Consider the following 27823-nt stretch of genomic DNA (forward strand, 5'->3'; position numbering starts at 1 on the left):
GTAGACGGTCGTCCTGTCGTGGTCGACACGCCTAGTCTGTTTGACTCCACTTTGTCCCATGAAGAGGTTAATGAGGAGATGTTGAAATGCATCAGTCTTCTGGATCCAGGACCACATGTCTTCCTGTTGGTGGTACAGACTGGCAGATTAACACCAGAAGAGAAGGAGACATTAAAACTCATCAAGGAAGGTTTTGGGAAGAATTCAGAAAAAATCACCATCATTCTTTTCACAAGTGGAGATTCACTGGAGGATGAGGAGATGTCCATTGAAGATTACATAGAGTAAGAATGTGATGATTTAAGAAGCTGATTGCTGACTGTGGAGGAAGATACCATGTGTTTAATAATCGTGATAAAAAAAATCGCACACAAGTCAGTGAACTGATAAAGAAGATTGACTCCATGGTGAAGAAAAATGGCGGCAGCTGCTACACCAATGAGATGCTGCAAGAGGCCGAGACAGCAATAAAGAAAGAAGTGGAGAAGAAAGAGAAGGAAGAACAGATGAAGAGAGAGAGGGAGGAGATGGAAAGAAAACATGAAGAAGAACTGGAGGCAATGAAAATACAAATAGAAAAACAGAGAGCAGAAACTGATCAGGAGAGAAAACTGAGAGACAAACAACTTCAGGAGAAGGAGGAAAAGATTCAGAAAGAGCATGGAGAGAGAAAGAAAGAACAGGAAAAGAGAAAAGAAGAAGACAAGAAGAGGAAAAACCAGGAAGAAATTCAATGGCAGCAGTGGGAACAAAAACTTGTAGTTTTGGAGAAAAAGATAAAGTCAGAATCAGAAGAAAAAGAAAACATTGATAAAAAAGCTGATGCAGAGCAGAGAAGAAATGAGAAAAGAGGCCTGGGAGAAGAAACAAAAAGAAATGTGGGAGAAACGTCAAGAAACGAGATGAATATAGATGACAGGAGGAACAGAGAAGATTCGAAAACCTCCAAGATGTTTGATGAAAAACTTAAAATGCTCTCAGAGCCTTATCCTGAGTTTCATGTAGAGCTGATGTTTGTTTGTCAGAACTTCATTTCTTTGAGCAGTGAGGAAGAAGATAAAGTACCAGTAATTCTTAAGAGATACAGGTGTCTACCACTCATTTATGTTAGATAGAATAGAAGGCAGAATTAACTGCAGTTTCTAAACCTTTTCCTTCTGTAAACAGTCTTTATGCTGTTGTATTCTTCCTTTAATGCCAGTTTGTTAGAAATTATTTTAATTTAATTAATTACGGAGCCCCTAAAGGGACATGGGGAAAATTTTTTTTTTTTAGATATGTTTCTCGTGCACACGAGATAACCTTCTTGTGTGCACGAGATACTTCTTCGTGCGCACAAGAAAAACATCTTGTGAGCACGAGATCAGCATAATCAACAATAGGAGTTGTGTTGCTGTGATTCAGCCTCCAAGACAAGCACAAAGGATGGCAGCAGAAGTAGATTTATTCTCGTTCCTGAAAAGGCGGAATATACCTGATAGTGTCATCAACCAACTAAAAGATGACAAGGTGAGGATAATTGTTAACTTTCACATAAAGTAAGCAATAGCCTACATTTAATGTTGCTAGCTTTCTGTAGGCAGTGTAATTTTGCAAACGTTTGCCTTGCATTTTACAGATCGACATCAACGTCATAGGTGTTATGACAGATGAGGAGTTAAGCCAGTATATCGTAAGATATGGGGACCGACTTGCGCTCAGAGCATTTTGTCGTCAAAGAACTGTGACAAACGAAGAGTCGGGAGGAGTAGAGACAGTGAAGTCCTCTCTCATGCAGAAATTAAGAGACAGATTAAGAACTTCTGCTAACAGTGACACACAAGGCCCCGGTATTGGCAATAAACATGCAGCCAAAGTCACCCGGCGGGTTGAAATGGGATGGCTCCACTTTGAGAGCGGAACTTATCACCAGGTCAGAACGAGAAAAGGAGGAGGACCACGGAATCTGTTGGTCCAGAAATCAGTGACTATGGGTGAACTGGTGGAGACAGGCAAAGGCTTGTTTTTTCCAAATGGGCATTCATCCAAAGGACCAATGGAAGACTTCAAGTTTGACATTTGTGATTACAGTCACAATTCTGTGCCCCATGAAGTCATGGTGGGCCAGCTGTACGAACAGACTAAACTACGAATGCTGCGCATCTACACAACCACCAAGGCTAAAGACATTATACTCCTCTCAGATGAATCATCAGACTTCGAGCCAACACATAAGAGGCCAATGAAGGTAATTTATCTTCTGCCACATTTGTGGTATCAATACATAGGCTACTGTAGATATTTAATTTATATTGGTTGGTTGTTTATTGCTATGGTTTTAAAATGCTGCACTATAAGTAGAATTAATGACTTCCTTTATGGTTGGTGTGGTTGTATACCACACCTGTCTCATATGCTGAGTATGATGTATGCTGTAAAAAGATATGCATTTGATACATATTTATTGTTCTCAAAGAGTAGCCAATTTAATAAGTTTCACCTTAGCTTTCCTACCTGTGCTGTGTGACCTGTACATTCACAGATGTCAGTTATTTTTTAGGATAAATCTATTGTCTTAACTCTATGTCAAGTCTGTATAAGCCCATAATTTGCTGATTTGCTGACTTTTTTATAGGCTAGGACAATGAAGACACGATCCTTGAGGAACAAGACCAGGAGACGTCATCAAGTGGATCATCCAGAGAGCTCACCTGATTTAGATCTAGCTCCCAGTGGCTCAATGCAGAAAAACCATGAAAAAGTAAGCCCTGGTATTGCATTTTTATGGACCCAGTCTGTGCTATACAGTATAGAACTTGTATTGTCTGAAGATTTTTTTGTACCAAAATGTTCAGTATTCTTTAAAATTCAAACAAAAATTGATTAATCAAAAGTTATAGTTTCCTGTAGTGGTGACACATAGACAGGTGAAGTCTATGAGGACACAGAAATGGCCTTTAAGAGACCACAATTTTGTTGCAAGTTGTAAATCCATCTTAAATTTTAACTGCAGTTAAGATGGGAGTCATGGATCTGAAGATGACTGTTTAAAGCCTGTGCCAAATCAAGATGCAGACCAGTTGTTAAGTGATGTCTCAGATTCCCCTCTTGCTCCTGCCATTCAACAATCTCTTGAGGACTTTGAAGTGAACTTTGGACCCATTGCTGGTGATGATAGTGATAATCAAGACACCACCCTTCCCTGGAATCCACATGACTTGAGCAGCATGCAGGTACAATGTAGAACTAAGTTCTAACAGTACTGTAAAATTATTAGTGCCATTGTCAATTACTTTAAAGAGTTTTTCTTATTCATTATTCTGTCTATAAAATGTACAAGAACTGTAACATTACCATCCCAAGTTCTCTCACCCCAAGCTCATGTTTTTAAATTCATTTTTCATCCAAACATTCCAAAACCAATTTCCAATTTCATGCATCATAGTATGAAATAGAAAAGCAGCAAATCTAAAACCACAACATTATCACCATTTTTGCATGCTAATTGATATATTGATTGTCAAGATCTTTGATTCTTTTTCTGTTCACTAAGTGATTAATCAATCAATAATCACACCTAATTACCTTTTTAAAATATCTTGCAGCACTCTACATTCAATGATGGACCTGTATCATCAAGCTGTCCTCCAGCATCACCAGATCCATTTGACAAAGAAATCCTCCTTTTGAAATTAAGACGAGTAAACATAGTTGATGATGTCCTTAATGTCTTCATGGATCCAAAAGTGCTGAATGCTAGTCTAAGAATGGAGTTTACAAATGAGAAAGCTATGGACAGTGATGGTGTGTCAAGAGAGGCGTACTCCGCATTCTGGGACCATTTCTTGGACCAGTGTGAGGGGGAAGATGAACGAGTACCCAGACTACGACCAGACTATTCTGAGAAGAAATGGCAAGCTCTGGGAAGAGTGTGGTTGAAAGGATACTTAGACCACAAAATCCTACCAATCAGACTGTCACCAGCCTTTTCTTCTTGCCTGTTGTCAAGGAGTTAGCTCAGTGGATGAAGAACTCTTGATGATGTCATTTGCCAGATTTCTTTCAGAGAATGAGCGTGCATCGCCTGAAAAAGCACTACAGGGCAACATTGATGAAACTGTTGAGGAGGACTTACTCGATGTCTTTTCAAGAATGGGCTCACACTGCCTGCCCCCTAAAGACAACTTACGGGCTGCCATTTTAACAATGGCACACAAAGCTCTTCTTCAAGAGCCAAAGTTCATAATTGACTGTTTCCACTCCAGTGTTCACAATGCTATGCCAACACTCATAACCAAAGACAACATAATGGAGCTCTATGAATCTAAGAGGCCAACTAACAAGAAAGTGGCCCAGATGATAAAACCATCAACTGAAAGCCTAAATCCACAAGAGCAGACTGCTCTTAACCACCTGCTACGGTATGTGAGAAGCATCGACCAAAGAAGACTGGAGATCTTCTTACGCTTCTCCACAGGATCTACTGTGCTGTGCAAAGACACAATCGAAGTAACTTTTAATGCATTGTGTGGTTTAAGTCGCAGGCCTGTAGCACACACATGTGGTGCAGTTCTTGAGTTACCATACACCTACAGCTCATACCCTGAGTTTCGTAAAGAATTTGATAATGTCTTGTCTGGCGACTGCTTTACAATGGATATTGTGTAGTGAATGCAAAGGATCTTGCACATCCCTCTTCTACACTGAGATTATTATGGCATTTGTCTGAAGCAAAACTGTTTCTACAGATTTACATTTATTTAGATTTAAATCCTTGAAGCATTGTTCATTTATTGTTCTTATTAAAACAGAAACAGTTGACATTTTTTGATTTTTTATTTTGTTATTGTAAATGATTTTTCTGTAATTTGTTAGTACACTGAGATTGAAATTTTCCACAAGACGGTTAAAGATTCATAATTTTGATAAGTCAGTAGGGTCTGCTCTCACAGGTGAATGTCCCTTTTTGTACAATTATTACATTTTCATGTACATCTTTGCAATGCAATTGTTATTCTGAATGAAGTTCATCATTCAGCATTTTCGTCAGCATTCAACAAAGAAATACCTGTTCAATGCACATACAGTACCATTTCAAATGGCTGTTTTTCTTTGAGCCTCATATGGTAAATATACTGACAGTTAACTACGAAGAGCATAATATTCTCAAATAAATATTCAGTTCCTCTTTCATGTCCTGCCTTGTTGTTTCTCTTTGTAGTCAGTGTGCATATAGTGACATATCAATCCTTTTTGCCCCTCAATTTTGCTGCAAATGTTCTTAATGTCTGTGGCATAGCACTGTTCCAGTGTAGTCAGTGTGCACATGTTGTACCCCTGAATAATCTGAATAATAATCCATCTCAAATTAGAGAGCGGATGTTATCTCATTCCTCAAATGCAGGTACAAATCCAATGCTTGATAAGCATCAGCTGGAAGATGCAGCTGTGACTCTGCCATCAGAATGTTGCAGATGTTGTAGATGTCTGTGTCACATGGCACTGCTGGTCGAAATGTGCAGTTATTCTGACACAACTGTGCATCAGCTCTGTCCACTGGGGAAATGCAGTTATAAATTGTGTAGAGTTCTGGGAACATGTACATGATTCGGGGGCGACCACTGGGCACCCTGTCATTCTTTAATGGTCTGATGACATGTGAATCCCACACATGGATGGTCTTGTCTAATTCATCCTGGAAAAACAGTATAGAGAGAAAGAAAAGTTAATTAATATGCAATTTGTTATTCTCATCATGCGCTCCTTAAGTAAGTTATGAGATGACTTGAAATAAATCATGTTAAATCTTGAAGTTTTTGATGAAGTTAGGAGAAATTGAGTGGAAAAGGACCAGCATAAATAATTTAATAAATTAATAAAAATAAATTAATTAAAACAGTGTTTGCTGCCCACTATGCTTGTACTGGGGGAAAAATCACTATTATATGATGAGACGTTATTTCATGCCGATAGTTAAATGAGTGAAGTTGTCACAACTCTTCTTCTGTATGTCTGTGTCTGTATGGAGACAGCTCTACCCGCTGAGAGAGATTAGACTACAGGACACTGGTGAAGTGAGTTTCAGGGTGAATATTTAACACTGTTGAACCCACAATGAATATCTGAACAGCTGTCAAAAGTTCAACCTAAAACTAACTTCACCACCGTGCTGTTGTCGAATGAAGACAGAAATCATCAGATCAATTTTATGATTGTTTCACAGCGGTAACGTTCAACATAATACATCTAGAAGTCGAGTGTTAAGTAAAGACAGATTATAGTTATTTGAAGAAATGCGATCAAGAAGAAGATACACCAAGCAACAAAAATAAAATAGCTTTAGGCTTTTGCTGAAAATTTTCAGATGTAACTAAAATCATGAATTTTACATAAGTAACTGTAAATTAATAGGCCTAAGCCTAAACATTTTTCTCCAGTTATGTAACGGATTACAATTTTGTTTATTTTGTAATTAAATTAGGCCTACCTAACCCCCCAACACTGATTATGAATTAATAGGCTATTGTAGGACACCGATGACAGTGATTAAGAAGACAGATGGACATGATGAGACACGTGTCCTAATATTCACAACCAGTGTCCGCTCATGGGAGGATGTTAAAAGAAAAAACGAACATTTGTGGGCCTCAATTTAGGATGAAAATAGATATAACAATGCATTATAGCTTACCTGAATGATACTCATAAAGCAGAACTGAATTAGACCTCGGTCCAAATATGTACCGCCGAACAAACCACGGTCCTTCAGGTCAGTGAACAGAGAGATGTAGAACTCCATTGACTCCTTTCTGAGGAAACCCCACCAACTCTCTATGCGCTGATTTGCTGTGCTTGCCCCTTCGATGTAGCTGTCAATATCAGAGCCGTCATGAATGTTACGACGGAGAAAATGCTGAAAGTCTCTGACTTTAACATTTTCAGTGCCCCAGTCGCCTCTGACAATTCTTGGACAACCACCGAATTTCTGGACTGCCTCCATATAGTAGCCTCCAATGATTTTTGGGTCACTGCTGGTCATAAATGCATTCATCCAGATATTTTTCTGGGAAAATCCGTCAATACAGCCGTTTATACAGATACCAAATGGTTTCAGTTTGTCATAAGAGTCAAAGTGCCAAATATAATTGGGCCCTTTTGCAAAATAGTTTCGACGATGGAGCCGCCTCCTTCCTCTGAGTTCAACACCCCTTGGGTCAAGTTCTTTAAGAATTAAGCGTACCTCTTCTTTCTTGATGTGTAATCCATTCTCCTTGCATTTAGTGTACATCCACCTATACCCACACACCTGGCCACTTGTTTGTAACTGTTGGTGAATGAAATCAACCACACGATCCAAAGGGCTGTATCCCTTGCGCCGAAACAGACTACATGCCTTCAAAATTCGTTTTAAATGTCTTTCAGACACAACATAGCGATGACGACTTGCAAGCAAAGCAGCAATGTCCTTACAATGAAGTCTTAGTTCGAAATACAGCCGAATTAACTCCTGAACTGGCATTTTCACACAGACCTCAAACCAAATGCAGTGGATCTCCCACAAAACATGCGCGCGCATCCAATGCTTTCTCGTGCGCACGAAAAAGTAGTATCTCGTGAGCACTAGAAATTTTCTCATGCGCACGAGAAACATATCTAAAAAAAAAATTTCCCCATGTCCCTTTAGGGGCTCCGTAAAATATGAGGGAGAACATGATGTTTGTAATATCAGTGAAATGAAATGTTTAAATGTTATTCAGCCTTTTTTCTCTGCAGCATCCAAATCATCAATATCACAGTAAATATTAAACATGCATGAATATCATTTAAACTGCTCATCAGATGAATCAAAATGATGAAAAATGTGTTTATAGACGATGAACGCTTTGCTTTTTTTGTTACATTGTAGCAGAAAGGGGATGAGTGGATAGAGCAGTACAGCGCTTTGCATACTGTAAGTACAGGGAAGGGGAGTGGTGCAGGAGAGGGAGAGGAGATAAATGAGACACACCTGTGAGCCTGGGGAAGGGGGGAAATTGACAATGTAGCTGAGGGGAGTGAAAGGGAGGAGAGAAATAAGTAAACTTAAGTTTCTGGACAGGCTGCGGCGCAATCGAAGGGCTTCTGTTACGGGCATGTAGATGTCTTCAGACAATGCAAGAAGGAGATAAACATCACTTCCTTTGTCCACTATTTTGCCTGCTGCTGGGGCTGCTTCGCTGAAATTTCCTAGGGGGCGCTATTCAGCCAGTTTGCATCACTGATGGAATATTGTCATGTAGACGTGTTCAGGTCGGGACTCTTATCAAACATGTAAAGTTTGGTGCAGACTGGAGCATTTACAATAAAGTTATAGCAACTTCCTCTGTCATGGCGGAACATCATATCTCAATTGAGAGTGGATGAGAATTTTCTGCAGGGTGAGACATGTCTGTCTTGCTCACACCTGTATCATCAAAATCATGCAAGTTTTGGGCCCATTCACTTTAATTTCAATTAGTAAATTGAAAACTCTGGTGAGTTTGTGTGTAAAACAAATTAATTTCCTAATTTTCATCAAGTCTATTTTTAGAAATGAAAGACTTTTAACCCACATGACCTGGTCAAAGTTTGATTGAAATGTGTACTGTGAACATTTGTGCTTCCACATAGTTTTAGATACAAACTTAATTTGAACTTTGAATGAGTCACAAGACTTTGACCTACAAATCTTGAATTTACATGTTTGTTTTATCTTTTATTGTTTTTGAGATATTAGAGTGTGAGTTTTAAAGTCTTTTCTTGCTCCTCCTGTGATTTTATAATGAGTGTGTATTGCAGAATGTTTCACAGCACTGAGGGAGTGACATCACCAGGAGCAGTTGGAGAGGAGGATTTTGTGATCAGATCACAAATTTGGTCTTTGAAAACGGAAATGATGTCCGTGTTTCTTTGCATACGGAGCGGGGAAGTGAGATCGGATCACATGTGGTCACTCAGGACGCACGTGGAGACGCATGTTAATACCAGGTGTAAACAGGACCTAACAGACTGTTTTCATCTCATGTTCTGTTCATGCTTCTATTACTGAGAGTGTGAAATACTTTAAGGTGGTTCAGGATGGATTTAATATTCAAATCATCTCTGTGAAGATGAAGAAATGATAAATATTTTTACCAACGTGAACCTTATTTTGTATCCAATGTTAGCCTGCAACACATTTGAAATATGATTATAAACATCAATAATGAACATATAAAATGATGAAATTTTGTTATAGTCAACTAAAATATATATATTTATGAAAACTGTTTAAACTACACAATTACTGAATACCAACAGTATATTTATCTTTATAAAAACATTATTGATGCTTCAGTATTAATAATCTAATGATGTCATATATAATAATATATCAGTCAGAGGGACCAAACCACTACTTTTACTGCAATACTTTAACTACATCAAGCTCATAATACTTATGTACTTTTACTGCAATACTTTAACTACATCAAGCTCATAATACTTATGTACTTTTACTGCAATACTTTAACTACATCAAGCTCATAATACTTATGTACTTTTACTGCAATACTTTAACTACATCAAGCTCATAATACTTATGTACTTTTACTGCAATACTTTAACTACATCAAGCTCATGATACTTATGTACTTTTACTGCAATACTTTAACTACATCAAGCTCATAATACTTATGTACTTTTACTGCAATACTTTAACTACATCAAGCTCATAATACTTATGTACTTTTACTGCAATACTTTAACTACATCAAGCTCATAATACTTATGTACTTTTACTGCAATACTTTAACTACATCAAGCTCATAATACTTATGTACTTTTACTGCAATACTTTAACTACATCAAGCTCATAATACTTATGTACTTTTACTGTTGTAGGATTTTTCATGCAGGACTTTTACTTGTAATGGAGTATTTTTACATTGCTGTATTGATACTTTTACTGCAGTAAAGGATCTGAATACTTCTTCCATCTCTGCTCTAAAAGAACTTTTTCCACACTCTGGTCTTGAGGTGTCTGTGTACAGGAAGTCATTGTCTGATAGTGTCTCCATGTCCAGCAGGTGGAGCTGGAACTTCACTCTGTGAGGCTGAGAGCTTCACACAACACCTGCTTGTTGCTGTTTGATGTTTTTATTTTGTCCACATTTCTGTTCATGGTTGTCATTTAAATAATTTTACAGTTGTGATATTTTTAAAGATGGTTTGTGGTCAGACTGACTTCAGTTTAATATCTCATATTGATTGTTCACCTGTCTGGTTGTGTGTTGGAAGAAAGAACATTACAGTACAGTGAGTGGTGGGTATGATGTGTGTGTCTGTATATATTTGCTACTAATATGTTTTAAATACGTTATTAAACATAGTTTCTAGTATATATGTTAAATAATAATAAGTAATTGAAGGCAACAGGTGGAGACATAGTGAACTGATCATTTCATTGCATTGATAACTTGTTTATTTCTGCATAATGACAATAAAACCTTTGGATCCTTTGAATTACATCGTTTTGACTTTAATGAAATTAAATGTTTAATCATTTAAGAGACTAAAGAGGAAACTGAAAATACAACAAAGCATTTATAGATTCTCCTCTGATAGAAAGTTAATGAGAAATAAAGAAAAAAAAACTGTACAAAATTAAAATCCTCAGTTCAGATGTTCTGATAAAAGGCCATCATGATAATAATGTACTAATACTGTATAGTGCATTATAACATATTATCATCATTCAACAGTGTATACTCAACACATAGTGTATTATAGTTATATTTCTAGTCTCTATTATTATAATTATTGTTATTGTTGTTTTTGTTGTTGTATTGTGATTTAACAGGCTGCGGTAATACTTTCATATACCTTTAGGATTAATAGAGTTCTGTCATTTATCATTTTGGATGTGAGGAAGAACGATGAAGAATGTCTTAACCAACATTCATCACCGAAACTTACACATATTCACATTTAAACAAAACATATGAATATCATTTTGTTGTGTTGCAATGTGGACTCAAACGCAGACACAGACTACAGTGAAGGTGGATGAAATAAGGCTCTATTGCCAGGGAAGTGGGGAATGAAGGTGGATGGGGTAGGGATGAAACGGGCTGAGGCAGAGGACTGGAGGGCTGAGATAAGTGAGGGAGAATGGAGCAGGAGATAGTGGGCCAGAGGGCTAGTGTTGCCAACTTTCATTCAGAAAAATAAAAGACACCTACCACAGTGCTCGGGGCCATGGCCATCACAGGCTAGTGGCTCGCCAGTAGTGGCAAATCATAACTTAAAATAGGGTCTCAAAAAAGTATATGGTTCACATAGTTTGAACTGCTTTGTTACCAATAGACATTAGAAATAAGCTGAATGTTTAAATTGTACTGAAATCTTTTAATTGAACATATTTTTACCCAACAATCAATAAAGTGCAGGATGGATGGCTTTTACAAAGGAATTAAATAAATAAAGCAAATACAAATAAAAATAATAAGTACAACTCAGGATAGTGATGCTCCTTGTGCCACTACACATGACTTCATGTCAATATTTTAAGGCCTTTATGTGTCCTGTTTCTTCATAAAAGAAAAACCCTAAAATTCTGGGTGTTCAAATTTAACTGTAAAACATTCCTCCTTCTCATTGCCACATCCATCTCCCATGAACATCTCTCTTCCATGAACAGTCATCAGTTCAACCCTTTATTCGATGCATCCGTCTGTATGGCAAATGGGATGGGTTTATCTGACCCGTCTGTTAAGACATCAACAACGTCAGCCACTGCCTTCGGAGCAAGGAAGTCTTTGGCCATTGCTTCTGCCTTTGTTCTCCCCAGAGACATTTTCTTTGCGATTTTGGAGTCATGCAGAATCTTTTGGTTGAGCTTGTGTCCACAGTCGGCACTGTTATTGCTGAGGTTGTGTTTAACTGTGTGGTACGCCTGCGTTGACTCAGCTGTTGTGATCTAGAGGGGAGGAGTAGAATTAAAAAATATTAATGTCATTCATTCATTTTTTGATCATAATAAAATATCAGTTTAAAGTTAAAAACTTCAACCTTAATACATAAATCATAACATAGCCTGACGTTACTGAGGAGGCAATTTCGTGGCCTCATTTAGAAAGAAAATCAGTCCCTAGTAGTAAGTTATGGGATGTGATTAATTTAGACTAAGTTACATTAACGTTGGCTTACAAATAGGCACTCATGAGATCTACCAGAAAAAAAAAACAATAGAGTTAAAAACTTACTGTATCAACCTCAGGAGATGCTTGGGGTACGAAGAACTGTGACACTGTTTGGGTCTTGCTTGCTCTGACATTGCGGGAATGTTGTTCTCCTGAAGCATGCTGTCGCGCGTCTGCGAGGCCACCGTGCGCCACAGAAAACACTCGCCGACCAAGTTTGCAGTTTGCTTTGTAAGCATTTTCTCTCACAGCATTAAGCCAAACATTTGAATCTTCCCACTCTTGTCTGTATTTCAGCATCCGCTTTCGCTTCACATGCGGGGTGGTATCGGGAGGAGCCTCACCCATTTTCGTTTGCTGCTGAAAAGACCAAGCGATCCCGATTCATAGCCTACTCTACGCAAGCTACGCAGCCAGTACGCAGTGGTTGTGAATGGGTTGCGCAGTGGTATTGCCTGCAGCTACGTAGATTACGGTTTTGAACGCAAACTCTATGGAAACGAACGTGAGTTTGCATCGAAAATAAATTTACGTTTAAGACAACTCAGAAATACGGGACAAACCCCGTCCAAACATCAATTCAAAACGGGACGCACCATTTCGTTGTCAAATACGGAACAATTCTGTATTTTAAGGGACGGTTGGCAACTCTACGAGAGCGAAGAAGAGAAAGAAACAGCAGTTAGCAACGATACCAAACTCGGAGAAATCCCTATATACAAGTGACAGTATACTGTATATATACAGTGTACTGCAAGCTGGTGAACTTATGAGAGGCAGGAGAGGTGATGAGCTGATTGCAGACAGAAGTGTAGAGCTGGGAGCCAGGAGAGCCACGCTCAGTCCGACGCACACACACACGCGCGCGCGCGCGCGCACACACACACACACACACACACACACACACACACACACACACACACACACACAAACAAACAAACAAAACATCAACACAGAGAAACAAGAAACACAGGGAAGGGAAAAAACAGGTGAACAGTAAGGAATCTTCATGTACCATAACACAATTAAACAGCACATCATCAAAGAAATCGAAATGTTTAAGAAGGAAAATAAGTAAATAATACACTCTCCTTTTCATATATTTCATTATAACATTGAAGAGTTTCAAAAATAGAAATCGTGGGGGGAAAATGCTCAAATGTGAAAAAGACCACGTTTCTTTCTTTTCATCAAAAATATTTGCCCCGTCAATAAATTAGTCCATTTTTGTCGCTCTCTCTCTCTCTCTCTCTCTCTCTCTCTCTCTCTCTCTCTCTCTCTCTCTCCTTGTTTTTTGTTTTTCAGAAGGGAGTGTGAACATGCTGTGGCATCTGCAGGAAGTCTTAAACTGATCTTCTCTTTTGATTTTTGACTCATGTCGCAGGAAGAGCATTTCACCGAGGAAAGAAAAGCAGAAGAGACACAAACTGACATCAGTGACTGATGATTTAACATCATCAGGTGAGTTTCTGTTCAGATCATTTTACTGTTGTATTATTTTATCACAGTTAATCACTAACTGAGTTGCAAAATTTTCTGTTCATTAACTTTAAACTGACGGACAGACGAGCTCGAAAAAAACTGACGATTTTCTGTTTTTGCTTGAACTGCAGTCAAAGGATGGTTTCAGTCAGTGTTCAATCTGAAAAATCATCTCAAGTCATTTCTGTGCAACAAAGTTGAAGGTTTCATTAGTTTTATTTCAGATCGATATTATAACGTCGGCGGTAATTCCGCCATTTCAGATTTCAGAGTCTAAAACAGAATCAGGAAGTTAAAAAAAAACTCTCATTAAAATTACATTTACAGACATTCAGATTAATCACTTTTAAATGAAATACAGGTCTTTCCCGAGTTCAGATTTATCAGTTAAAACATGTTTTATACTAAACCCTTTATTTTAGGACGCACACACACACACACAGGTTTGTCTTCCTATAGTTGTCAGGACACTCATTGACATCATTTATTCTCTGATCTCTAACCAACTTTAACCAGAACAACTAAATGTCCAAACCTATAAACTCAACTCTAATCTTAACTCTAAAACTGAGTTTTAATCCTTTGAACCTTTTGGTGTCCTCACAAAGACAGAAAGACATATATACACGATGAAATATTCACTGGCTGAAGAATGAAAAATTATTTGTTTCTCTTTATGTTAATAAAATATTCAATATGTATTATTATATTTTGATTGTTTTACTCTCAGGGTTTTTCATTTATTGAATATTTACCTGTAAAAACTAAGATAAAAAGAACATTTCTGCCTCTCAGCTGCTTTGACTCAGAACATGTTTTTAGATTTTAAAGAGCAAGAAAATAAAATCCTTCAAACTGTCAAACATCACAGTTTTTAATCACTGGTTTGTTTAATTATGACCTCATCTTTCCCAAACTGTATCTTGATGTTTTTATTCTCGTCTCAAGATGATTGTGATGTTGTTACATTTCTTCAGCAGAACTCCTCAAAGAGAACACAGAGCACAAACTCTGACACCGGTAAGTATCCACATGTTTGTCCTCAGACACACGTCTTCATGTCACTTCAACACTTTAATGAGCTTTATTTCTTCTTCTCTCCCCTCCAGCTGAATCAGTCTCTGATGTTTCCAGCAGAGTAGATTATGGCGACTGAAGGATCTGGTGAGTTCAGTCAAACTTTATTAGTCCCAGAAGTGGAAAGTAACTAAGTACATTTACTCAAGTACTGTACAGCTTTGTGGTACTTGTACTTTACTTGAGTATTTCCATGTGATGCTACTTTCTAAACTTCTCACATGCTTTTATTTCAATAAATGTTCAAATGATCCAATATTTCAGCAAAAATCAAAGATTAGAGAAAAAGTCCAAAAACTGAAAACAGATTTGTGTATCAGAACTTTGTTTTACTGTAGTAGGATTTTTCATGCAGAACTTTTACTTTAATGGAGTATTTTTGCTGTATTGGTACTTTTATTGAAGTTAAGGATCTGAATACTTCTTCCATCACTGATTATTCTGGATGACAAACTGTCTTCTCTTGCTGTCCACATATTACACACATTACTAAAGAGCTGTGTCCTCAGACCTTAGAGTCCTGAATGAAACTCAGCATCTTGGACTCTTATATTAATATGACAAAATATTAAATATGAACCAATAAAAACTGTAACTCAGTGAGAAACAGACAGTGAGCAGAAGCTTCACAGCTCAGCTGGATCATCGTCTGATTCAACTTTAAAGATAGAAATTAACTGGGATGAATATTTAGTTTTACAGTATCTTCTTCATATACTTTCACTGAACAATGATTCATGTTTAGGATGAGTAATGCAGTTTTATTTTTTCATAAAAAAGTTAAACTACTAGTCATTCTTGAATTAAAGCATTAATCAGTCATTTACCTTCCTTCACTGGTTTGTGCTTTGCAGCTGTTAACAAATTCTGGAAAAAGACTTTTACAAGATAAAACATACTTTCACACTCGTCTTGTAAGGAATTTCACTGAGATACTATTAATCTAAGGAGAAGAGAATCCTCTTTCTTAAAGCATTTTCTCTTTTAAAAGTGAAATGCTTTAATTAAAGCATAGTATAATTCTGACATTTATGCAGCGTTTCAGTCTCACACTCACACTCTCTCCTGTCAGCCTCTTAGTAGTGGTCAAAATTGGCAGTTAGCATTTTTTAGCCTGTTTGAGCTCCTCATCATCTGTGACAGCAGTGATTCTTGGCTGTTTGACAGATTATTCAGTCTGTGGTCTGTTGCTGCAGTAAAGACACTGACAAACACTTTCGACTCATTTTCACTATTAATTTAATTAATTTCCTCTGCGGCCAAAAAACTTGTTACATGAGCCTTCAGAAACTCCTGCAGGTTAAACTGAGCTAACAAAACACTTTTAGTGCTGACTGACTCTAACAGACTGCAACATTAAGGCTACATTAAGGCTACAAACTACCCATAATGCAACACTCTCTGTAGGAGCTGGTGTTACAGCGCTACTCTCTCTACACTCTCACATAATTGTCTTGTACTGGAATATAAGGCAACCTCCACTTCTCAAAAGTAACTGATACAATAAAATAGTGTTTGGACTGATCAGGAATCAGATAAATGCTACAATAACTCATTAAGCTTTTTCTATAATCATATTATCTTCTATAATCATTGAAATGAGGACTTTAAGACCTAACCTGATTGAATCTGACTTGCCCAATTTAAGACCCAAGCCTGAGACCTGAAGCTGTAATTTTGCTTTATTACATTCATTACTGACACTTAGTTCAGTCTAACACAACAACACATCAACTACAGTGTTGTCTCTCTCCGTCTGATCAGTGTGTATCTGTTGCAACACATGACAGTCATGGACTGAGGTGATTGGCACAGTCAGAGAGAGGAAGAGAGACATTTCTTAATAATTAACCTTTGAAAATAACCAAACTGGAACCTGAACTAAACTTAAAGGTTTACACAACAACACAGCCTGAACCTGGAAACTCAAACTTTGTCTGAACCCGACATGAGCCTGTACAGTACTTTACATATCAGTGTAAAGGAATTTTAGATATGTAGGTGTTTGATGATTGATCTGGGATTTTCTGTTTTTGTTTTTTGTTTTTTTACAGATGATGATGATTTAAATGTCCAGAAGTGCAACAGGAGAAGCACTGAACTTGTGCGTCCTGACTGTAAGTCAAACTGAATGAGAATTCTTCAACAACATTTTATACATAATGAATAAAGTAAGAGATATTCAAATAGTTAAACCATCAAATATGCCAGGAACTTTATGAAGTAGTTGAGTCAATTTTCGTTATTTAGCCCAAAAACACAAATCACAAATTTGTATCAAGGGGCTTCACAATCTGTACAACATATGACATCCTCTATCTTTAGACCCTCAGTTTGGATCAGGAAGAAGTCTCCAAAAAACCTGTCAACACTTTGCACCAGCAGGAAGCCAATTTGTGTCAAAATCATGAATCAATGATTGTGCAGACATTATACACACACTGTAAAAATCAGCTGATCCTGCCCTTGACAAAGATGTTTCTCTGCAATTTACTGAGGCTAAAGCTTGGGACAAACTTACACACTGACTGAAACCTACAAAAAGTAGAAAGATTGTTTAAGATTGTTTCCACCAGCTGACACTGATTATTTGTCTTTGACTGTCAGGAAGGAGCATAAACCTTACGACTGAGTAATCACGCAGACAACACACTGAACCACTGCTCAGTACGACTTGAGTTCTGGAGGTTGATGAGTCCATAAACACCACAAGAAAGATGCCAATTATCATGTTCTTGTACCAAAACAAACATGGAGGCAACAAATTGCTTGTACTGTTTATATCATGGACGTCGTACAATTTATATGCAATTTGTGCAGAAAAGTCCTGTTGTCCTGGATGTAGAGGTTTGGGGAGATGAGTGAAGTTTTTAAAACCAATGATGAGCGAGGCTGCATCAGCATATGTAAACACTTCCATCAGCACAGAAATTCCAGCTCAGCAAATATTGTGAGACGCTGCATTTAAGCAGCAAAACTGAAAACTATAAACTTGACAGAACAGAGAGAACTCTCCAGAGGAAACAGAGTTAGGACTTTTAACTTTACTTAAAATAAAAATGTCTGATACTGATAAAATACTGAAATACTGATGTTTTTGCAAAATCCCAGATTACATTCAGTGACACGTGAACATTACTGATAATATTCAGACATTAATCTGACCACAGACCCTCCAGAATCACCTTAACTGACTAAAGATATGCAGATTGTGGCGCAGTCTGAGAGTCTTATTAAAGACCAATCTCTGTGCTGAAATGTAGAGAAAAGCCTGAAACACTGGAGGCAGCAGTGGCCCCTCCACTCACTGTAAAAGTAACTTTACTGTCTGTCTGCATCCTCAATACATCCATGGCCTGTGTGCATCTTGTCATGTACAGCGCTATATTTATCCTCCTGCTTGTGATGTTTGTGAAGTAAAGCTCCACTCTGTTACATAAAAATACCAGTTTTTGAGAAACAAAAATATTCGGGGTTGAAAACCAGAAATGATTGGCCCTAATGATGCAACTGTCTAAGAGAGAGGTTTCTTTGGACTGGTTGAAAAGAAAACAACCCCAGGTTGGCTAGGAGGCTAAAATCTCCACCTCTGTGGTGTTAGTCAGAACCAGCACACTACCTACTGATATCATTTCCATGGCTATGGTAAATGTTGAAAAGCAAACACAGCATGAAACTCTGTAGAGCAGATTCAACATAATGTAAAAAAAAGACTTCCCAAAACCTTGATATTACAACTTCAACTTTAGGTTGGATTCAAAGGACTCAACAGAGTCAGACTGTTTGATGTCAGCAGGGAGATTATTCTAGAGAAATGAGGCCTGATAGGAAAAGGCCCTGCTGACTTCTTTTTAACTGTGGGGACACACAGGAGCTCTGTATTTCTAGTGCGGAGAGCTCAAGATGGAATATAAGGTTTAAGAAGATCAGACAGGTATTAAGGGGTCCATTTAGGATTTCATAAGTCATCAGAATCACCTTAAAGTCTGATCTAACATGGATAGGGAGCTAACGAAGGAAGGCTGGAATTGGTGTAATGTGGTAAAATTTTCTTGCTTTAGTTGAGATTCTTGCTGCAGCATTTTGAACCACCTGAAGACTTTTAGTGGCAGACCTGCACGTGGCAGGACTGAAAACAGAACATTACAGTAATCAAGTCTGGATGAAACAAATGTGTGTATTAGAGTCTCTGCATCAGCCACAGACAGGGAAGACTGAATATTAGTCATGTTACGTAAATGGAAGAAGGCTGTCTTGGTGATTTCTTTGATGTGCTCATCAAAAGAGAGGCTGGGATCAAACATAACACCAAGATTCTTGGCTGCCACACTTTGTGAAATCACATAGTTGTTGAGAGTCACTGTCACATGATCAAACTGGTGTCTGTGTCTAGCAGGGCCAACGACCAGCATCTCAGTTTATCAGAATTTAAAATCTGAAATTTAGTGACATCCAGTTTTTCACAGCAGCCAAGCAGGTTTCTAATTTAGTAATTTGAGTGTTTTCATCAACCCTAAAACCCATAATAGGAGCACAGAAGTCAAATCTGAATCCACAGCAAGTGGAAGATCATTTACTACTCTCCCAGATAGCAAAATTGCTGCGGCCCAGATCTGGCACACACTCGACACTTTCGTCCAGCCCAGGTACCATGTGGAATGATGGCACCTGGGCAGTTCGCTCCTGTTTCCCAGATCTGGGCCACAAGCAAGCTGTATGTTAACCAAGAATAAACCAGAACTGGCCCACATCCAGAACACACATACATGAGAGCACTGCATCTTTACCAAAGAAGGCCCACATTTGATTAGGGATATTTGGCCATATTGGCTATTTTACATGTGGGCCATTTCAGGCTCACACCTATTTTGTCTGGGCCCTGACAGGCCCTGAAAGCCAATTGAAAAGGTTCAAAAAGATAATAGTTTGATATGTGGTCTGAAAGTTGTTGAGACACAACTCTCTCTAGTATTTTAGAAAAGAAGATTGAGGGCTGGTTGATAGTTATTAAGAGACCCTGGATCAAGATGACGTTTCTTAAGTAGAAGTTTAACCACAGCTATCTTAAAGATTTTAGGGACAATAGCAATCATAAGTGATAAATTAACAACATTGAACATTAAAGGTCCCAAGAAAAGGCCAGAGGTCTTTGGAGAGTTTAGTTGGTAGGGAGTCGACAAGGCTGATAGTTGGTTTAGAGGCTGACAGCAGCTAAGACAAACATTCTCAACGTTTGTGAGAACAGAGACTATCTGGGACTGTGGTGTTACTCACCCAACCCAGTCTCATGGCAATCTGTGAAATAGTCAGAAAATGTAATCTATCTATTCGTGTACATGGACACGATTTTTCCACTTTTTTGGTGACAGTCAGCATGACTTTCAAACTAATGTATTTCAATTGGAAGCAGGTTTCGTGCAGCACGTTTTTTTTCTGTCGGTCTGGACTCGGCAGACACAAAGGCTGTATTGTTTTTCTCTCATGCAGATAGATTAGATTTTGTGACTATTTCACAAATTGCGGTGAAACTGGTGAGTCAGCCCAGTTTCAGTAGTTATATCCTACAGTGGTATAAGAGGAGTTAATTTAATTTCACATTTTTTTCTGGAAGCAGCATTTAATTCAATATAATCTGGATGAAAATATCCTCAAGTCCAGAGGACAGAAATAATCACTGCATATTTGAATGATCCCATTGTTAGTGGCCCCAGCAGACCCATTAGAGAATGGATGTGAATAAAATAAAGAATTTATTTTTATATTTCTGTATCCTTGCAGTCAGAGATAATCTGCCATCCAGGGAGCGAAGAAACAGTGTTGGATATCTGCCACCTCTGAGTGAGTCAGACTGAACTGTTATAAATTGTTTTGATGTTTATTAAAATTGAATTAAGTGTTTCATATGTAGAGGCCACAAAATAAAAGATTTAAGAAACTAAATCTCATAGTTAACAGATTGATAGAAAATATTACTAAAATAATAACATTTAAATCACTTTTCATTTCAGTGTCTGAGCTGAGGGTTGTTCTGCTGGGGAACAGCTGGTCTGAGAGGAGTTCAGTGGGGAACTTCATACTGGGAACGACTGAGTTCAACACCGAGGAAGAACCAGATCGCTGTCTGAGATTCAGTGGACAGATTGAGGAGAAAAAAGTAATTCTCATCAACACCCCAGATCTGCTGCATCCTGACATCTCCCAACACAAACTGTCAGAACATGTAGAAAACTGTGTGAGTCTCTCTGATCCTGGACCTCATGTGTTCCTGCTGGTTCTACAGCCTGAAGACTTCACTGAGGAACACAAGAAGAGGTTACAATCAATCCTTGAACTGTTCAGTGATCAATCATTTAATCATTCACTGATACTGATATCAACACCCAGAGAGCAGAGTTCAGGTTTCATTGAGAAATATATGAAACATCCACAGTCAGGAGACTTGATCAAAAAATGTAGATCCAAGTTGTTTTGGCAGAAGAACCTTGAACATTCAGAGCTGTTAAGGACCATGGACCAAATTGTGAAGGAAAATGATGGAGATCATGTGAGCTGTGACATATTTAAAGAAGCAACACCTGTTTTACCAAGTAGTCATGGAAGCCTGAAACAAGGGGAAGCATCTGGGATCAACTTGGATCCTGTGAAAGATTTCGGTGAGTTCAGGAACATTTTTCACTGTGATGAATACAAACGACCTTTGATTAAGTTTAAACAATAAGTTAAGAGTTATTTTGGTTTACATTTATTTTTTTACAGGGTTGAAACTTCTTGAGGATTCAGCAAAAAACGTCATCAACAGTGAGTAAACTTATTAATTATTATCATGTGCAGTTAGACATCTATTAGATGAAGTTGATGAACTGTAATTGATGGTTTTGTCTTTTCACAGGGTTCAGACCTCATACATCACACACTCCATCACCGCCTGAAAGTACAATCAACCAGTGTAAGTCAATTAAATTCAGCCCTTATAATAAGTTAATATTGTAATATTTTATTCAAGATTTTATCTACAGCTCAAAGGTGGTAAAACATGATGTATTCTATCTGTAACCATCTGTTTGAATCCAAACTCTCCTTGTGTTGGTGCAACAGCTGTGTCTTGTCCTCCAGCTGGGGACGTTCCTAAAATGCACCGTTCATCTGTTTGCTGTAAAACTCAACACCTTGTAATGTTAGCTTGTTACTACATGTTTACTTGTTGTAAACATAAACTGTGGGAACTAGCATGGTTAGCTTGCTAAGAACAACATTCAACAAGCTGAACATTCTACAGCTTTTATCACTTTATTTTGGTAACTTTCTGTTCAGCCAAGCAGCATCCGTCCTTTTCTACTACTTTTATTGTTTCATCTTTCATTTATAGAAACAAAGATATAAACAATCAATATTTTCTGAGTGAGAGGTCAAACTGGCAGGACAGTCAGGAGCTTCCTCATGGCTTCATCACACTGCCTCTCTGATCTCCAACAACTCTGTCTTTTATGTCTTTGTAGTCTCCACGTGATGAATTATACACGTGGATAACAGTGAACACTTTCACACAGTCTCTCCTTGAAGACGTCCTTAGTGTTGTACTCAGTTTTAAACACAAAAGGTGACAGAAGTTGTTTGAATGGAACCAAAGAGAGTTTTAGAGAGAATTTAATCCTAGTTTACTTTCACTCCTCCTGACAGCTGACTGATCACTGCATGAAGCAGCTGTGTTGTTAGAAATGTTCTGTTTGCTTGCAGTTCTAAATAATATAATGCATCTCCTGCTGCTTTCATGACATAAATATATAATAAGCATAATCAATAACACAGTTCACATTTAAGCTAGTTGTTACTTTGTATGAGAGATTAAACTGGTTTAACAAGCAGCTTGAGAATCTAAATACTTGATGGTATTTTATTTATGGACATTTCCTTTTTTAAACATGTTTCCTCTCAGATTTCAGTTATAGGTTCATGTTAGTTTGTCTGGAAGCTGATGGATATCAGTGATATTTTACAGATAATGTTCTGTTAACTGTGTTAACTGTTAACTGTGATGAGATTCATGACATCAGTGTCTGTCTGGTAGAGGTAAAACCCATGCACCTCATTATTTTTAATTTTATTTATTTTATTATTTTAGCACCTTTTGAGTGTCTTTATCACCAGCTTTGCTCATAACATCACCACACCATCATGAAACCAGGCCAATGTTATACAGAGAGTACTGAAAAATACCCTCATTCATTGGTGTAGTGGTTTCACTTTTGGAGTAAATGTACAGTATATTTCCAAGACTGTGACATTGGAGGCTACATGTCTCCATCTCTAATCCCATCAAGAGGCTTTGATGGCCAGAGATTTTATGGGCTGTTATTTACTGGTGGGGCTATGAGTAAATACATGAATAAACAAAGCAAGGCATGGACATGTAGCATTTGAAAGTCAATTTCAAGAATCATATACCCAAATATTACACAGTAACAATAATAGAAACTAAAAAAAACTGACTATATATATGTATCCATGCATGCACACACATGCATATGTATACATCAATAAGCACATACGAACATACAGTATACAGACCCATTTTCATATATATACGTCCATCTATAATTGATGACTGTATTTACAACAAATAACTGGTTCTACAGGATCTCCTGGACAGATTTCTTGGCACAAGAAATACATTACAGTGATATACGTGTGTTTTCAAGTGACTTAACACCACAGTGATGTGACTTGTTTACTTCCTTTGTCCAGATCAAGATCTCAGATTTGTCTGTAAGGCTGTTTTGTCATCATGGTTGAGTACCTGCTGTGTTTGACTCACCTGTTGTCACCAACTCTGAACTGTGATAATGTGTTTTATCTCCTTGTTGTTTTACAGTCTCTACACTGAGGATTGTGCTGGTGGGGAAAAGTGAAGACAAAAAGACAAAACTTGGTAACTTCATCACAGGGAAAGAAGGCTTTCATTGCCAAAAAATTCCCCTCTGTGTGGCCACCTGTGGAGAGTGGAGAGGAAAATCATTGACTGTGGTAAAAACTCCAGACATCTTCAGTCAGTCTGAACAGAAACTGAGAGAAGAAGTGATGAAGTACATAAATCTTTGCTTCCCAGGACCAAATGTCCTGCTGCTGTTAGTGAAGCCCTCAGAGTTCAATGAAAAGGACAAACAAAGACTGAAGTTCATCCTGAGTTTGTTTGGTCAAGATGCTTTTAAACACTCCATGATCATCATGACACACAAGGAGAATGAAAGTATCACTGTGAATCAGCTGATTAAAGACTGTGGAGGAAGACATTACAACATGGTTGAAGATGACCACAGACAGTTAATGGAGAAGATTGAGAACATTGTTCATGAAAACAAAGGAACCTTCCTCACCTTCACTGAAGAGACCATCAAACCAGTTTTAAACCTGGTTCTGTGTGGGAGGAGAGGAGCAGGGAAGACTTCAGCAGTCAAGGCCATTTTAGGTCAGACAGAGCTTCATTCAGTCTCCAACTCATCAGAGTGTGTTAAACATCAGGGAGAGGTGTGTGGACGTCGGGTTTCCCTGGTGGAGCTGCCTGCCTTGTATGGAAAACCTCAGGAGGCAGTGATGGAGGAATCATTCAGGTGTATCTCCCTCTGTGATCCTGAGGGCGTCCATGCCTTCATCCTGGTCCTACCTGTGGATCCCCTCACTGATGAAGACAAGGGAGAGTTAAAGACCATCCAGAACACATTCAGCTCTCCAGTCAATGACTTCACCATGATTCTGTTCACTGTGGAGTCAGATCCTACAACTTCAGCTGTTGTTGACTTTGTAAAAGAAACCAGAGACATCCAGGAGCTCATTCAGAGCTGTGGAGGAAGACATGTTGTTCTCAACATCAAGAACAAGCAGCAGGTGTCTCTGATGTTGGATGCTGTGGAGAAGATGAAACAACACAGGGATGAACAATGCTGCTACACATCAAAAACATTTGCACGTGTCCAAACGAATCTTTACAACAAGGTCTTGCAACAAGAGAAAAACATTAACATGTTACAGGCTGAACTTAAAGACCTGAAAACAAAGATCATGGCCAGCTGTGAGTATAGTACTTAATTGATCTGCAGCTCTGTCATAAACTGTGTTGAGCAAGTTACTCAAAAACTGTAAATAATTACTTGTTACATATTACTCATTGTAAAAGTAATTACATTACTTTATTAACATGTTACATTACTCGTTACATTATTTTTTTCAACTTTTTTTTTCCTCAAAGTTTCTTACTCAGAATCCTCCACACACACACGCTGCATGCCTGTATTTAACACATGTGGTTTAACAAGCAGGCAGGAAACAGTTTGGAAGGATTTACTGACCATCCAACAACTAGCGTTAGCGTAGCCTCAGTGTTGCACACAGCACTGCAGAAGACTCAACCTCAGCTGCACGATACACACATCTGAACTCTGACTAAACCAGCATCAGGTGACTCCTGAATGTAGGTGTACCTGTGGCTAACGTTAGCAAGCAGGGCCATTACAGTCTTGAATCTACAACACTGAACTGTAGCAACTGTGAACATTTAAAGTAACTCCAGTTGTTTTGATGTTGCAGGTGATGATGAGAATCAGAGCTCAGAGAGTCTCAGGATTGTGCTGCTGGGGAAGACTGGCTGTGGAAAGAGCTCTTCAGGAAACACCATTCTGGGAAGAGAAGAGTTTAAAGCCAAAACAAGCAAAACATCAGTCACCAAACAGTGTCAGAAAGCAAAGACTGAAGCAGACGGTCGTCCTGTCGTTGTGGTCGACACTCCTGGTCTGTTTGACTCCACTTTGTCCCATGAAGAGGTTAATAAGGAGATGGTGAAATGCATCAGTCTTCTGGCTCCAGGACCACATGTCTTCCTGTTGGTGTTACAGATTGGCAGATTCACACCAGAAGAGAAGGAGACAATAAAACTCATCAAGGAAGGTTTCGGGAAGAATTCAGAAAAATTCACCATCATTCTTTTCACAAGAGGAGATTCACTGGAACGTGAGAACCGGTCCATTGAAGATTACATTAAAGAGGACTGTGATGATTCATTTAGTAATCTGATTGATGACTGTGGAGGAAGATACCATGTGTTTAATAACTATGATAAACAAAACCGAACACAAGTCAGTGAGCTGATAAAGAAGATTGTCTCCATGGTGAAGAAAAATGGCGGCAGCTGCTACACCAATGAGATGCTGCAAGAGGCCGAGGCAGCAATAAAGAAGGAAGTGGAGAAGATCCTGAAGGAGAAGGAAGAAGAGATGAAGAGAGAGAGAGAGAAACTTGAAAAAAAACATGAAGAAGAAATGGAGGCAATGAAAAGACGAATAGAAAAACAGAGAGCAGAAATTGAACAGGAGAGAAAACTGAGAGAGAAACAACTTCAGGAGAAGGAGGAAAACATTCAGAAAGAGCGTGAAGAGAGAAAGAAAGAACAGGAAAAGAGAGAAGAAGAAGACAAGAAGAGGAAAAACCAGGAAGACATTCAACGACAGGAGTGGGAACAAAAACTTGCAGCTTTGGAGAAAAAGATCAAGTTAGAATCAGAAGAAAAACAAGTCATCGATAAAGCATTGACAGAGAGCAGAGAAGAGATGAGAGAAGAACGAGAGGCCTGGGAGAAGAAACAAAAAGAAATGTGGGAGAAACGAAATCAAGAAGATGAAGAGAGACGAAAGAAGGAGCAGAGAAGATTTGAAAAGCTCCAAGAAGAATATGAGGAAGAAAGAGAAAAATATGAAAAGAAAAGAAAAGAAGATCAACTCAAAAGAGAACAAGAGGAAAGAGAGAAAGAGGAATTAGAGGAGAACTACAAGAAAAAACTGGAGAACATAAAGAAAACATATGAAGATGAAGCCAGAGAGAAAGCTGAAGAGTTCAATGAATTCATTGCAGCTCAGAAGCAAGAGCACAGTGAACAACTGAAAGACAAAGATAAAGATTATGACCTGTTAAAGGCACTGAAAGCCAACAATGAAAAAGAAATGAGGAAAAAACATCGAGCAGAAATCAATGACTTAGTGGAATGTGTGACAGAAAAGAGAGAAAATCTGAAAATAGTCAAAGACTTACTGACAACACATGAAAACCAAATGAAGACTGTGACAGATGAGAAAAGAGAAAACCTGCTAAAAATACAAAAAGAAGAAATAAGCAACCTGATACAGGAACTTTTGGAGGACGTCACAACATTAAAAAAGGCAAAATCTAAAGAGAAGCCCTGTTGCATTTTATGAGGTGATTTCTTTTATGTTTGTCACTAAAACAACATAGTTACAGATCTACTCAGTGTTATGACTGTGGTTGTAATAGTTCATTAACGTGTGTTTATTCCATCAGCATGGATGTATACATGATGTGTCAGGTGTGTGTATATATATGTAAATAGCTGTGTAGGGGAACAAGGAGGTGATTGGTGCACCAGGTCAGTCCAGTTAATCAGTGTTTGTGCAGCTCTTAAAAGAAAATGAGATCCTAAAACCACTAAAACTCCTGCAGGTTTAGGTTTGATAAAAACTGTGTCTCCACTTGAAATGTTCTCAGAACCTGATCCTGAGTTTAATGTAGAGCTGATGTTTGTTCGTCAGGGCTTCATTTCTTTGAGCAGTGAGGAAAAACATAAAGTGCCGGTAATTCTTAGAGATACAGGTGTCTACCACTCGTTTATGTTAGATACAATAGAAGGCAGAATTAACTACAGTTTCTAAACCTTTTCCATCTGCAGACAATCTTTATGCTGTTGTATTTTTCCTTTAATGCCGGTTTGTTAGAAATTGTTATTTTTGTTTTCTTTTGAATATGAGGAGGAACATGATGTTGTAATTGAATATCATTTAAACTGCTAATCAGATGAATCAAAATGATGAAAAATGTCTTTATAGATGATGAACTCTTAACTTTTTTTGTTACATGTCAAATAAGAACAGATGTTTTATAACTGTATATATCAATTTAAGACATAATTCATATTAATGTCAAATCAACTTGTCTGTATTTGATCTTTGGTGTGTTTGTTAATTGTTGCAGAAAGATGAATAAAGTGTTTTCTCTGTAGTTCAGTGTGGACTGATGTTTAATGCTGAAGT

The 27823-nt window shown here is 38.0% G+C and overlaps 4 protein-coding genes across 4 annotated transcripts in view; 3 read left to right on the top strand and 1 right to left on the bottom strand.

Annotated features, from left to right (window-relative positions):
* LOC137169991 (uncharacterized) overlaps window positions 1-27823 on the top strand; it is a 157992-nt gene that overhangs the window by 74329 nt on the left and 55840 nt on the right. The window contains exons 2-4 of the mRNA XM_067573426.1: window positions 14639-14681; window positions 14771-14825; window positions 16793-16855. Of these exons, the coding sequence (XP_067429527.1) occupies window positions 14807-14825; window positions 16793-16855 (82 nt within the window). The 5' untranslated portion in view covers window positions 14639-14681; window positions 14771-14806. The remainder of the gene's footprint in view (window positions 1-14638; window positions 14682-14770; window positions 14826-16792; window positions 16856-27823) is intronic.
* The window catches only part of LOC137170107 (actin, alpha skeletal muscle-like), a 114015-nt gene that overhangs the window by 56326 nt on the left and 29866 nt on the right, over window positions 1-27823 (bottom strand). The gene's annotated exons all lie outside the window — the stretch shown is intronic.
* LOC137168010 (uncharacterized) lies at window positions 6-2506 on the top strand. Its single transcript, XM_067570426.1, has 2 exons — window positions 6-1509; window positions 1619-2506. The coding sequence occupies exons 1-2, from the start codon at window positions 1426-1428 to the stop codon at window positions 2504-2506; spliced, it is 972 nt and encodes a 323-aa protein (XP_067426527.1). The 5' UTR covers window positions 6-1425.
* LOC137170007 (uncharacterized) lies at window positions 20450-27791 on the top strand. The gene is made up of 6 exons (XM_067573427.1): window positions 20450-20576; window positions 20747-21391; window positions 21495-21536; window positions 21628-21684; window positions 23608-24801; window positions 25317-27791. Exons 1-6 carry the CDS (start codon window positions 20465-20467, stop codon window positions 26972-26974), a joined length of 3708 nt encoding a protein of 1235 aa, XP_067429528.1. The 5' UTR covers window positions 20450-20464; the 3' UTR covers window positions 26975-27791.

The sequence above is a fragment of the Thunnus thynnus genome, chromosome 2 (genome assembly GCF_963924715.1).
Source record: "Thunnus thynnus chromosome 2, fThuThy2.1, whole genome shotgun sequence".
Lineage (NCBI taxonomy): Eukaryota > Metazoa > Chordata > Actinopteri > Scombriformes > Scombridae > Thunnus > Thunnus thynnus.

What these genes read in the sequence shown, in the direction of transcription:
- LOC137168010 (XM_067570426.1), top strand. Translation starts at nt 1,426, where the DNA reads ATGGCAGCAGAAGTAGATTTATTCTCGTTCCTGAAAAGGCGGAATATA. An exon ending in ACCAACTAAAAGATGACAAG is followed by an intron (nt 1,510 to 1,618) that starts GTGAGGATAATT and finishes TGCATTTTACAG; the next exon opens with ATCGACATCAACGTCATAGG.
- LOC137170007 (XM_067573427.1), top strand. Translation starts at nt 20,465, where the DNA reads ATGGATGTGAATAAAATAAAGAATTTATTTTTATATTTCTGTATCCTT. An exon ending in GGATCCTGTGAAAGATTTCG is followed by an intron (nt 21,392 to 21,494) that starts GTGAGTTCAGGA and finishes ATTTTTTTACAG; the next exon opens with GGTTGAAACTTCTTGAGGAT. An exon ending in AGCAAAAAACGTCATCAACA is followed by an intron (nt 21,537 to 21,627) that starts GTGAGTAAACTT and finishes GTCTTTTCACAG; the next exon opens with GGTTCAGACCTCATACATCA.